This window comes from Oculina patagonica, unplaced genomic scaffold, assembly GCF_052425735.1.
Source record: "Oculina patagonica isolate OP01 unplaced genomic scaffold, crgOcupat unplaced165, whole genome shotgun sequence".
NCBI classification, from domain to species: Eukaryota; Metazoa; Cnidaria; class Anthozoa; order Scleractinia; family Oculinidae; genus Oculina; species Oculina patagonica.
Genome location: NW_027557684.1, coordinates 1 through 14,262, shown reverse-complemented (window position 1 = coordinate 14,262; position 14,262 = coordinate 1). Strand labels below are relative to the sequence as shown.

Here is a 14,262-nt window from a genome sequence, read left to right as displayed (position 1 = left end):
CGCCTGTTGGTTTTTGTTCGTTCCAACTTTTTCATTTTGTTAGAAATGGCATGTGTAGCCGTAAGGTAAAGAATAACGCGAGGAGAAGCGGCTTTTGGTAAAATCCAAAGGAAAATTTACTTCTCAATGTGGGGTTAGGATTGCGTGACGAGAAAAAAAGATAACTCTGTCGTGCGTAACCTTTATCGGGAACCCCGCATTAAGCCGAGTAGAAATCTTTCTAACTCGAAAGGAAACAACTATTTCGATTAAAGGCAAACGTCAAGTTTACCTTTTTAACCAAGCCAAAGTATATGAGTCGCAAAGCTCCCAGCCTTCGCGACTGACAAATACAGCATTTCCTACGCGAAAATAAAAAAAATGCTTGAACTGAAAGACATTTGAATTCTTCTATGATATGCGAACAACAATTCCCAGGATAAACCTTCTACTAATACTAACTTCATGTAAAAAAGTCGATATTTCGCAGAGATCTTTGATTAGTCACTTAAGCTTCTATTTGACTGTCTGTTTTAGAAGGTGTCCTTTAGGGGTACTACAGCTTGGAATAGACAAAGAAAAAGAAAAGAAAAACGAAAAAAAAAAAAACACAACAAAAAGAGAGAGGGAGAAAGAAAAAACGACTGGAAGAAGAGAAGAAATCTTACCTTCATGCCGTGGCAATAAAGTGTCTCTTTATCATCTTCATCATCGTCGTGATCATCGTAGCAGTCTTTGATTCGGCTGTTACATCTTTTCATGGCGTTCATGGCTTCCTGTTTCATGTTTGCATCAGATGCGTCACATGTGTCGCTTTGGACCAAGTTTGCCATGAATAACACGAAGGCGACAACAACAAAGGCAGACAGAGAATTCATCTTTTCTGAAATAAAAAGTCGAATTTGAAGGAGCAGGTACTTTATCGTTCAGTTTGTCATGCCATAGAAAATACAGCCAATCAGAATACAGAAAAGCCGTTGTATATTCGACGGTATTCAACCCAACCTTCCCATCATGCACTGTGATCTTCTTACCCGGCAAAGTTTAGTTAGCGTATTTTCTATGGCATTGTATATAAAATAGTTACACAAAGCTTTCATGTGGTATACCATGGAATATCCCACTTGTCACTTGTATTTTCTTCGTATACACACTCGCCTAAAGGCTGGTGTGTATACAGAGAAAACACAAGTGACTGGTGGGATATTCCATCATGTTATTAAAAACTAGCGATGATATATTGCAATTCCTGGATTTTGGTTAACAGACAATGGTATATGAGCTCATATACCATTGACCACAAATTTAGTAGCCAAGACGCGTCAACAAAAATAGCTGAGGAGCTCAAATATTGCAATTCTTTGGGTGATTTTAATAAAATAATTATTCTACTCGCGCTTGTTGGATATGGGATCGTTATAGCCAACTCGTTGACTATCTACCATCTTATATCCAACGCGCACTCGTGAAGTAACTATACCACTCGAAAGCGTTACATATCTATTAAGTATGATATTAAATTGATTTAGCCAAGCCTTAAAGCGGAGCTCCCCGGCTATTTACCTCGTCCTTTATTCAAATCTGAATTTACTGACCATAGACAGAAAAAATACGACTTGAGCCCGATGCTATGTAAAACCATAACCTGGTCAGCTTCGAAAACACATGCGACCTTGGGGAGTTCAACACCTGAATCCGCGATTTAGTCATGTGAAAGTGGTCAGCGGATAACTTGTTTGACAGCTGTCAATTGAAAATACATGACAAATCGAACGCATGGTTCTCCTATTTCTGTAGGTATGGTTATGGGGCTCCGCTCTGCGACCTTTGAGCCGCTGGCCGCTATAAAGAGAGTCATACAGCTTTGAACGCGACCTTTGGCGCTCACCGAAAGTAACTCGAAAGATGAAAAGTTGCTCAAAAGTTGTAGAGCACAATCGGGACAGGTCAAGTTTCTTATAGGAGCTTTATATTAACAAAAACACGTTTAAAAGGTTGGGAAGAGGGGTAGAAAGAGGCGCGCTTTTTAGAATTGGCGCTAAAGGCCCAGCTAGAAAGCGAGGCATTTTCCTTACAACTTGCAATGCAACAATTGTTTCCAATTAAAGTAACCTCCCACTTTTGCAACCTGTATGGCAACAGAAGTTCTGGATTTTTGCTTTGAAGACACTGTAGGTCGATCATATTAAATTAGAAATGCAAATGTCAATTTCTACCCAACAAGCCCCCGTCAAGTTAACTTGACGTTACCGGAAAACCTGTTTGTATAAGCTAAATAAAATTGGCACTTCTGCAAACACACGGTTAGTAAACAAGTTTTATTAGTTTTCATCGAGATCTCGACGTTTTGATCAAAACTGATCTTACTTTTTAAAGGGCGAAATGATGATGTTTATTGGCCATCGATTACTACTTTTCCAACGGGGTCGGAGTTCAGTTGAATACTTACTTATTTATAAGTAAATAAATCCTCGAGTTTTTACGGGGTAGTTGTTCAATTTCTAGTATCTAACTGATGTGGTAAAAGATATCACAAGCCAGTCATTTTCTAGAAATTCTTGATGGAGGAAGGGGACAGATCATTTTGGCACAATTTCTTGACTTTGAAATTGAAGAAAACTATGATTCCTAATATTTCTTGAAAGATAGCTGAGGAGCTCAAATATTGCAATTCTTTGGGTGATTTTAATAAAACAATTATTCTACTCACGCTTGTTCCTTTCGCGAACCTACGATTAACTGCACCCTATTCTAACAAGGCAAGCAGATACAGCAATTTAACTTATCAAAACGTATCTCGTTTTGCAATTTGTGCGCTCTTTATATATCAATAAATTGACATGAATTGAAAACTAAAAAAGGTAAAATTTTTGGGATGTTGGTATTATACACTTACCCTGTATCTTTCGTGAGATATTTCTTTGTATTTACTTGGCGTATGTGTTGCGGTGCAAAATACTGAAGTTGACACGGCCACCTTCAAGTACTGAATGAACACATTCGATATATTCGCAGGTCGCATACGCAGTTTGCTATGTCCGGAAACTATCTGTCAAAATATTAAAGCAAACATTTGTTCACGCAGAGAAATATTGAACAAGGGAGGGGCAAAACAAAATTGTTATTGTTTCAGTCTCGATTATAAAAAGCAATTTGACGGAAGTCAACATAATTTGTTACAAACTCATAATTGCAACATCAGGAGGACCTACAAATTCGTTTTATGCAACAAATAAATAATTACGGTTTTTTCTGCGACCAATGACAAACTTACTCTGTTTGTTTAACCAGGTTGCGATATTGATGTCAAAACATTTGTCAAAAGCACTGCCAAGTAGAGACAAATTCAAACAAATTCAGTTGACTATTTCATCGTGTGCAATTTACAGATATTACAAAAAAACATAAATTAGGTTATTACTTTACTCACCGTGATGTAAGAACAATACCATTTTAGTGTTAATTGCTTTCTTTTCAAGGCATCAATAAAACCTCGTATTATACGCACAATAAAACAAGATGAACATCCGTTGAAGCTCTTTGAACAAGGCTTTTTACCAATAAATATCACTTGAAAGTTGATGAGTAACCAGGGCAAGAAATTTGGTAAAAATTCGAAAGCGATCCCTGGTTGAAAAGGTAAAGAAAAAAACAAGCTTTTGATTACCAGTCTGTAGTTTTTAACGAGTAACGCCTTTTAAAAGACTACAGACTGGTAGTCGAAAGCTTGTTTTTATCTTCAAATTTTTAACCAAAGATCGCTTTTGGTTATAGAACTACTAATGAAAAATGTCCAAAGTGGTGAAAGCAATGTTAGTTCAATATTTGGACAGAAAAATCCACACCGACGAAAGTGTGTCATTGATAGTTATATATTAAATCCAAGTAATCAAAACAAAATTTCTCCTGTTCAATTCAATACATTGCCAAGTAGACAGTAAAAAGAATAAAGATGATGATCACCTTGGGGGTATGGCGTGATACAATACCAAATTCTTACAACGAACGTTAGAGAAAGTTACAGCAATTAGTTGGGAGAATTTGTATCCAGAGCTTGGGGCAGAAAGGGTTTAAGTAAACGCACCTGTTTTGTCATCAGGTGAAACTTAGATTTGTAAATCTCTGTAGCAAAAAAAAAGCAGCTAGTGATATAAACAGCTAGCGCGGTTTCTCTTTCGTAAATCTGTGCAGCACAGCTTGATTAAAAGATAGATTTGCATCACAATTCAATTTAGGCAATGACGCTCTAAGAACGAAGATTAATCATATAAACATGTCCCTTCTGGGGGTTGAGATGCAATATATTAACTTTTAAGTTGCCTCTGAACGAGTTTAAGAACCCTGGTGAGTCTTGTAGAAATTACATTCATCGGGTAATTGGGCAATTTCGCAATCTTTAAGATAACTTCTGTATGTCCTATATGAAATTGGTCGATGAATGCGAAGTCTGACAAATTTGGAATCATGGTAAAATGTAGTTATTATTTAACAATCTTATAGAAAAAGTGTCCTAAAATTTATAAACAAAACGGTTTTATTTAGCTGCGGCTTGGCTCAATCAGTCAGGGGTACGCTGTATACAGTCAAAGTTCTCCTTAACGAAAACCTCGGGAATATGAAGAAGTGATCGTATCTAGAGCGGTTCGTTTACAATAAGCTCTTGAAACCGGCCACAAGCTGCAACAACAGAGGCAGGTCGCTTGCCAGAGCTTTTAGCATTAAGCTTTCTACCTCACTCTTAGGCTACGGCTAACGGGTACCACGAAAGCGGCGAATTCGACGAAAATAACGAATTTGGCGACAGTGCATCAGTTGAGGTTATTGACATAATTTTGCTGGTTTAACGAATTTGACGAAATTTCGTCAAATTCGTCATATTCGCAAAGTTCGTCAAATGCGACAGCTGTGCATTAGTTGGGATTATTGGTTGTCAAATTTGACGGAATTTCGTCAAATTCGTCATATTTGTCAAATCCGTCAGCAGTGCATTCGCTGAGATTGTTGACATAATTTTGCTGGTTGACAAATTTGACGAAATTTCGCCAAGTTTGTCAAACCTGAACTGTGTACTGTCGCAAAATTCGTCATTTTAGTCGAATTCGCCGCTTACGTGGTACCCTTCTTTCTAGCTCAGCGACTATTAGCACCTTTCTTTTCAACATTAGCAGGGAGTTGTAAAGATTTTCTTTCATTGCCTGCATAAGCTGCATAACAGTTACAATTTGTTAACGTCTAATGCACCAATCAAACGTAAACGATTTGAATCCTTTTTTTTTGATAACAAAAGTTAAGACCGGCAGAAGTCCAAGACTAAGATTTTTTGCGATCTGACTTACTAACGAATTACTTATTTACGTTTGGTAAAATATGTTCGCTTTCTTTTTTAATCCTTTTTGTGTGAGCGGCTTCTAGCTTAGCCTCCCACGCAGTCGTTCTTAGGGGCGATCGTGTTTCACTCCTGTTCGTGGGGAGGAGTGAAACACGATCGCCCCTTAGTCCAGTCCCTGAACTCTCTGTTCCGCGCGCCCTATATAGGGGTTGAACCCAGGCGCGCAAAGAGAGAGTCCAGGATAACTTGCATGCGCATGCGCTAGTTCCCCCCCCCCCCAAATTGGGGGAAAAACCATATTTGGCAGCACTTTTGAAAACGCGCGCGCACAGATGACGAGTTCAACTACGCGACTCTGTACTAAAGCAGGGTCACCGGAAAAACTTTAAAAAGGCCAAGCTTTCCTGTCAATGTATATTAAAAGCTATCGGCCAAAACACTACTCGCTATTCGTTTATTATTCCCAGTATTTTGTAGCTGTTTATTGAATTTGTTTTGGATGCAATTTAGCAAAGAATTTTTCCTTGCATTTATTCGCGCGCTTGGTCGCGTAGTGGAATTCGTCATTTGAGCGAGCATTTTTAACTCCTGCGCGCGCGTCCTGAGCAAGTGACGTCACACTCCTCGCTTCTGATTGGTTCGTTCTGAGCATGCGCATTAATCTCGTACCCAGATGTCTACTTATCACGGTAGTTCTCTCCGAGGGTTGAGAAGATCTAGGTACGAGATTACATGCGCATGCAAGTTATCCTGGACTCTCTCTTCGCGCGCCTGGGTTCAACCCCTATAAAAGGCGGGCGGAAAAGAGAGTTCAGGAACTGGACTAGATCGCCCCAAAGAACGACTGCGTGGGAGGCTACTTCTAGCCACGACCACTGTCTTTGTGTTCACCGTTCTTGGGCAAGTAAGTGTCCTTCTCCACCATGGTGTATGAATGCCGGAAAGTGCTGTAAAATATTTGGAGCAACCTCACAAATTGCTACCGAGATGATCTTTGGTAAATCATAGCATCCGGGAAAGGGAAGGCAAGTAGCAATGTTCCTAGTCGCTTTACGCTACGACAACGGTCCTAAGTAAGCAGAACACCTACCGTATTTATTCGATTAAGCGCCCACCCTTAAGGTAGGAAAAGTTAATAAGCGCCCACCCCCACCGAAGAAAAAAACTGAAGTCCATAAAAGGAGTATTGATTAATGAAATTGAGCAGTACTACTAAGAAGACTTCCCCCATGACCGAGTTTTCTTAGTATTGTACAGAAACTTTTAATAAATTAAATTTCTGCTTTAGTACATCTTCACGTTTTGTTATTATTTATTGTTTTGTAACAAATATAAACTTAATATTTGCTGAAAATCGTAAAAATTTTATAAGCGCCCAGCCTCGAATAAGCGCCCACCACGAATAAGCGCCCACTCTCAAGGTCCAAAAATTTAGCAGTTTTCCACTTTTTTTCTAACGTTTTCACGATTTCTCATTGGTTTTGTTTTAAAACCCTAAGTCAATGAGGGACTGTAAAATGAAATGAAATAGTTTGGACTAACAGGCCACACCTGAAGTAATTTTGTTTGTTTGAGTGTTAAGCCTGGAAACTGCAATAGCTAGTTCATGCATCTTATCATACATTTATTTTCATTTAATTGCAACAACTACATACAATCACTTTTTTCTTAACAGCAAAACAAGGCGCTAAAGCTGATTTCTTTTACTGATATCTTTTACTTCTCATGTCGCAATACATGTAGTTAATGATGCATCTACAGTTTTAAGTTAAAATATGTCACGACAATCGCTGCACGATGAAATTTGCTTTTCACGGACTCAAGGACGAAAGCAACTTTGTCCAAAACGAATTTTGTCTGTCAAGCAATTGTTGTATCAACTTTTGAAACACAAATTTCCGTAGTAAGCGAGTTGATTTTGTTAGGCCTTAGATTTCTTCTCGAAGTTCACAAGGTGCTGTGCGCCACATTTCGACTCTGACAGGGGCGTATCTAGCCTATAGGCCCGTAGGCCCGGGCCTACAAATTTTTTAGCCCACTCGTATTTTTAAAATGTGCTATCAAGAGAGTAATTGTGGCTGAAGCACTTTCCAGACGAAATAGAAAGCAATATGCATTATAAATATCGCAACTTCCCTTTCTCAATTGATCAAGACTCTAGCAAGTATAATTCCTTGGCTGCGTGACACTTGTACTTTAACTCTTTCAGTGCTAAAGTCGACTTTTGTCGACATTTGGAGGAGCAGTCAATGAACCACTTGTGACGTCATTAATTTGAAAGTCAGCAGATTTTGGTGATAAGCATCTGATAGAGCTAGGTTTGACCTTTTCAAAGAACTATTCACTTTGCGTATCGGTCGCATCCTAACAGAGCTAATCGAGAAAAAGTCAATCACTTTTTAGTGCAAAATCGGTGCTTAAAAAGGCCAAAACACCTGTAAAAGATCGAGGTCCTCTTGACAGGGTTTACCAAGGTTTTTATCAAAACTTTTTTGGTCTAAAGGAAGGACGGATACAGTAGAAAGAAGTGGAAATAACAAAGCCAAGAGAAACGAAAGGAAAAGGAGCAAGAAAAAAAATGGAAACGATTTCGCAAAATCGCATGCACCAAAGTACATTTTTGTACATTTTTTAATGGAATCTTCCTCAAAATCTTGCTGCATTGTGGAAAAGTGCTTTTTAAGTAAAGTTAAGGGAAATCCAGGATCGTAGCATCAAAAATTCAGTTTAACGGTAAAAAAAAACCCAGTTTTTGGAGAAATTCAGCACTGAAAGGGTTAAAGCATAAAAAGATAAAAAAAAACTTCATGTTTTCGAGTAATAAGTGCCAATTTAACAAAATAGCATTCCAGACGTTTTGGGCTTTTTTTAATAGCCTGGTCTTCACGTTGGAACTTTTCCATGCACGCACGCTCGCTGCCGCACCTGTGATCGCATTCTCTTGACATCGCCCTGCAGGATCTCAAATGCCTTATGGTTATCAAGGATGCTTTCACCTAAGAAACAACCGGCTCAGTGTATGGCATCTCTTGCATCCGTTTTTCTGCGATCTACATCGCCGAAACTGGCCGCACACGACGGCAACGCTTCGCACCTCCGCAGCATCGAGCAATACAAATGGCCACGCTATTCAAGATGCACAAGTCCGTGTCATAGATAGATAGATACTTTATTAGCGTGAAATAATCTCATCATGTTCTGCGATGGGAACAAACAACGAAAACGTCAGGAAAAGCGACTCATCTTCAAACTGGTAACCAGTCAGCCACGCTGACTACATGAAAGTCGGCGCGCGCTCATTGCACGTGCACCAGCATCAGCTCTCAACGACAGAAGCAGCAGCTCTCAACGAAACGTCTGGAATGACATATTGTTAAATTGGCACTTTATACTCGAACACGAGAACTTTATTTCGCCAAGTGATAGGTAAGTAACGTTAATTAAGTGCGTTTATATATATTTACCAATGAATGAAAATTTCCGGCCTATTCTCGGCGATGAAATGCCAAAATTTAGGTGCTGCCGAATTGCACTTTTGAGGGCCTTTATCTGGAGCATAATCCCGAACCCTCCCTCCTCCGGCCCTCCCTTTAGAAGCGGCCAGGCCTACAACTCTTCAGAAAGCTGGCTACGCCCCTGTCTGACAACGTGTTCCCGTGACTTTGCCCACTGCAAGTTTTCTTTGTATAAAAACCTTCTTAGCAGCGTGATCACTGTCAACGTCTAATCGATAGACATCGCCATCATCATCATCATCATCACCTTTTCCTCATCCTCGTTCTCCTCCTCATGACCACCACCACCGTCAAACACTGTTAAGATACAGCTCTAGGAGATCCAAACGCACATTCATACAAGTTGTTGGTCTTTGTTCTCTTCATATCTCGAAGGAAAAGGGTTTTGCTTCATTTAACCGAGCTCAAGCCTTTGTTGAATGAGACTTGCTACTTTTTTGTGTTTGTTACATGTAATTTAACATTTTACAAATCCGAAAGCTCTTTTGCAGATGACAGTCATGAGCACAGGATTTCCATATACACTGCAAACTTTCATGTGAAACAAGGCCGTTAGCCTGACGTTCTTCAAACAGCAATCAGTGAGCAAACTTTTTGTGTCCACAAAACACCTCAGAACGGCGTAGTTAACAGCTCCCTTCAAACCGATTCTTCAAACCAACAAAGTGCATAATGACTGGTTGAGTTAGTTCTTTATACCACAGCGTACTGTTCATATAAAAGTTCCCGGATCTTGTAATAGTCATCACACACGGCTCCTTCCAGTCCCACGCGACCAGTCTCGTTCTGAAGAAGAGAATTTCCAAATTAGACGTAGTTTATTATTCGAAATTTATGACAATGCAAAAGTACAAAACTTCACTGAACTTCTCGGCGCTGGGCTGTGTGAAGTGAAGTGTATACTTTATTTACCCTCGGTGTATCTTCAGCAATTCGTACAATGGTGTAGTAACGGTGAGTTACGGAAGAACTTTCACAAAATTGAGAAATTGTCAAAGTAGGAAGACAGTAGGGTAAAAAGTAAATACGCACAACTAAATAGACTGATATCAAAAATGATACGAGTCAAATTTGGTTTCTATCTATGAATTATTGACAGTCAAAGTTTTAGTTCCATAATAAGAAAAATTTATTGCAACGAGCTTGAAAAATTAACTAAACATTTTCATAAAATTTCAAATCCACTGTTGCCCCACCTAATAATCGTAAGGACAAAAAAACATTCAAAAACGTTCTTTAAAGTTATGGGTCCTTGCGCTATTAGAAAGCAATAAAACTTAAGAGACAAGTGAGGCTTTTGTTCAACTCCGTTGCATCATCAAGCGATTGTTAATTCCAAATAACTCTACTTACCCTCCTAACTGCGACAACATTGTTACAGATAAGAACACCTCCAGCAAATTCCGCCTGAATACCGGCCTTGTTCAACACTTGCTTAAAATCTGACAGGCGTGGCTCGTTGATATACACCGAGGTGTGGCCAGTGATCTGGGGAGAGAGAACATGGACATTAGGGGCTCGTTTTTGAAAATGATCGAGACACACGAGCTCTGTTGTTGCAGGCAAGCGGAACCACCTTTGTTTAGACGGTGTATTGGGTTTAAAGGATGCTGAATCAGGCTATATTTTACTATAAATCTGTATGTATGGGGGACTCCCCCATACATACAGAGAGAGAGAGAGAGATGGAGAGGCGGAGATGGCACAGCAGTGGAAGTCCTTCTTTAGTGCATGACCACCACAAACTACACTTTCTGTTGCAGCTCGCAGTTAAAATTTTTTTTAAGGACAATTAAGGTCGCTTATGAAATATTTCTTATGTATTAGACTACAAATGAGTTATATGATGTGTTAGAAATTTAGGCTGCCTGTATATTTCTTCAGTATCACCACTTAGAAATATATGGATAGGGAGACAGCTCTGGCAAGGTATCACATAAATGGCTCACTACCCTTCGAGAACACAATAAAACAAACAACAGGATAAATGCCCCTAGCCCCAAAACAATAGCAAGAGCTGCACTAGAGGACCAGTAGAAATTACAAGCTTACGAGACCTGCTACACTACTGACATCTAAAGATAGTAAAATAAAATAAAATAAAATAATTGAGAAATAGCAGTGGCAAATCCACGGAGTGGCTATTCGTCCACCAAAACAAGAACAAGAAGCCCATATAAGGCATATAACCATACCTCAGACAGCGAAAGTTGCTCTAACACGGGTACCGTGTCCATTGGTTCCTCTTTACCACTCTGATCAGTTTCCATTTTCTCATGACCTTCATCCTCCTCACGCAACTCCCCATCTTCTAAAACCAGCCCCACGTGCGTCTCAGAAGCGTTCATGTGTAGCTGCCCATCCACCCACGCGAGTTCCGCGTCACGCGCGCGAGAAAACTGTAAAGAGCTAACCAAAGCGTCACGTAACTTGACCTACAGGGTGAAAAGGAAGGCAACGTTAACACGAAAGTTTGCACTCGTATAGGCTAGACGTTTGCTAGTGAACCCGGTCGCGGACAAACCGCTCTCGCGCTTTGCGCTATGTGAGCTCGATTTATAGGCAAGTCTTATTTGCAGTTTGACTCCGCAAGTGTCAATAACATGTAGGAAAAAAGCCTTCCACAATTTCACCTCCTAAATGCTACCCTGGAGGTACTGAACTAAAGTCCTGAAGCTTCCGAAACTTTTATGAAACTGTTATGCTTACATTCAGTTCTTTCTGGATGCACTTAATGTCTTCGATGGTAAAACGGTTCGCAAAGGCGTAAGGATGTAGCACATTCGATAACACTGTGTAAAGAACTCTCTTTTTTCCCCTCTCACCTGGTAAATATATCTTTCTCCGGTGGAGTCGACAGTCTCGCCACATCGCGGTGTAAACACCTGATTTACTTGAATGCTGCTGTTTTGTCGACAGTAGTCAGCCAAGTGTTCTGTGGCATCCGCCTTACCGTGCACAAGAATCTGGAGAACGGATCAAACAAACAAAGGCTTCATAATGGCGTCAAAAACGCAGCCGGGACAAACAAGCTTGAACAGTTTTACTATCATTCCGCTAGCTGCAAGGGGACTCAGTTTCACTGTGCACAAAGCGATTTTTGAAAGAAATTCGAAAGTGATATGCATTTGCTGAACATTAAGATGGCTTTTGAAACTCGTGGAACGCACTGTGTTTTCGATTAAACAACATCATGTTATCGAGTGACCACACCAACAGAGGCAAGATTCAAGTATACCTATGCACAAGAAAGGATAAAGTTTTTCATCAATGAGGTACTTTAGCAATGTGCGAAGAGTTACAAGTACATGAACTTACAAGATTCCTTGGATTCACAAGTGAAAGAATTCTCTTTATAGACTCGCCATCTGATCTGCCCTCAAAGTCGATATACAGCAAAGAACATCTGAAAACAAGAGACAAGTTTGTTGGATACATGAAAGAAAAATAATAAAAAAAACAAAGATTTGTTGGCAATGACTTGAAAAGCCAGTACGATGTTTGACTGCCAAATAGTCTCTCATTACTCTTACAATGCTTAGAAAAACGAATGGAATACAAGTGTTCTCCAGTTCAAGTTCCGTTAGTTGCAAGTGCATCCGTTTTTTTCGGTCAGAAAAAGCTAATGTTTTTTCGGCAAATCCTCGTAAAGTACCCGAAAAACTTTCGATTGCTGTTGACCAATCAGAGAAAACACGACTGCTCCGATTATTTGTCGGAGGGGTTGCTAAGTAACAATGACATCTTAACTACGACAACCTGATGTCACAACTTTCAAAGTGACGTGTAATTTTATGATTGGACAATATGCATAGGGAAATCTTCGAGTATGACAACAACTACTGGCCTACATGATAATGCTTTTCTTGACACTTTTTGTAAATTCCCTGCCCAGAGGTTGTGCCGCAATCTATTTATTTATTTATTTTTCGTTTCATAGTAAAATAAAATACATACAGTTAGTATTAGAGTTAGTAGTAAAAAATTGAACTTTGTAAATAGATTGTAACTTTAAAATGTAATAGTAATATAATGTAATATTTTTTTGTAAGAGCGCTATTTGTTATAGTAGGTATTGTAAGGCGTGTTATTGCGATATTATTATTTAAAAAGAAAATGTATATTAAATAATGTAATAAGTAATGTCTTGTAATTAGCATCGCAGGTAGTGTATGTATTTGTTAAGTAAGTAGTGTTCTTTGTGTGTCAATAAATTAAATTAAAAAAAAAAAAAAAAAAAAACTTTTTGTAAATTTTGACCATGTTTCGTGAAAAGATAGGTCCTAAACTAACATTTCCATCTCACCTGAGGTTGAGTTGTCTCTTCTCTACCACACACTTTGTTGGAACTTTCGCCATTTCTCCTTAAAAAACAAACAAACACGTCAACAACCTGTTAGCTACGTTTATTGGAATGCTCAAAATATTTCTCACCAGGTCTTGATTCGCAATTCTCTCGCTTTTTACCGAGGGCAGGAATCACATAGTGACTTAGCAAAGGATAAAATGACTTACACCCTACAATGACCTTTGACCTGATACCACAGGTACCCCAAGCTCTATGGGAGACATAGACCGTGTAACCTTTGTTCAGCATTGTGTGAGTGTTGTAATTCGAGTGCCCAACCTTGGAAAAGGATATATAGAGAGAAAGGCAATGGAACTAAAACTCACTGGAATCGCGCTAAATCGCTCCAAAAACCACATAGGAGAAAGAACAACAGACAGAGGTCTTTAGGTAGTTTTTTTTATTAAAAATTAGTTCGCATTTTTAAATAAAAGCAGGAATCGTTATTTCCCATACAAATCCTTATAATTTCGCTGTTACGCAATGGCCGCCCGCGCACTGACGCTCAAATTACAACACTCACACAACGCTGAACAAAGGTCACACGGTCTATATCTCCCATAGAGCTTGGGGTACCTGTGCTGATACTCACCTTGTCCAGCTATAGCTTCAGTATCCACAGTTTCCTTTTTACTTTGTTCCTGTTGAAAACAAGTGGTTAGTATCATTAAAGGGACTACATTGTATGACACGGATTTTACCAGATTTTTGAACAGCCAAAATTTATATTTGTGTCTCATGAATCCTAGAAATAATAGTCCATTTTTATTACAAATTGCTATATAAGAGCACTGAAACTGTTAACTAGCATTATTAGCAGCGGATGGCGCGGATGGAAACGGATTGCAATTTGAAAACGTTAGGCAAACGTTTTCAAATTGTTTCCGCGCGTCTTCAAAAAATTGATAGTTATAGCCGTAGCTTGATTTCTATCAATAAATTAAGGTTATATCTTCCTTTAGATGTTCAAAGATATTGTTTTTTATGGGTTAAGTTGCCTTCCACTAATTTCAGAGCGGTTTTGACCAAACATCTGCGAAATCTCCGTGACATAGTCCCTTTAACCTACAATGAATTTTTTAAGAAGGAGA

At 39.1% G+C, this 14,262-nt stretch overlaps 1 protein-coding gene and 1 long non-coding RNA gene across 2 annotated transcripts; both read right to left on the bottom strand.

Moving 5' to 3' along the window:
* Positions 1 to 525: 525 nt before the first annotated feature.
* LOC144640015 (uncharacterized) lies at positions 526 to 3,518 on the bottom strand. The gene is made up of 3 exons (XR_013568263.1): positions 3,410 to 3,518; positions 2,876 to 3,028; positions 526 to 862 (listed from the first exon to the last, which is right to left on the bottom strand). It is a non-coding gene; the product is annotated as an uncharacterized LOC144640015 (long non-coding RNA).
* A 5,410-nt stretch (positions 3,519 to 8,928) lies between these two features.
* Positions 8,929 to 13,807, bottom strand: LOC144640016 (cleavage and polyadenylation specificity factor subunit 2-like). Its single transcript, XM_078499259.1, has 7 exons — positions 13,764 to 13,807; positions 13,130 to 13,187; positions 12,142 to 12,229; positions 11,649 to 11,789; positions 11,019 to 11,258; positions 10,177 to 10,311; positions 8,929 to 9,609 (listed from the first exon to the last, which is right to left on the bottom strand). The coding sequence occupies exons 2-7, from the start codon at positions 13,180 to 13,182 to the stop codon at positions 9,517 to 9,519; spliced, it is 750 nt and encodes a 249-aa protein (XP_078355385.1). The 5' UTR covers positions 13,183 to 13,187; positions 13,764 to 13,807; the 3' UTR covers positions 8,929 to 9,516.
* Between the last annotated feature and the right edge of the window lie 455 nt (positions 13,808 to 14,262).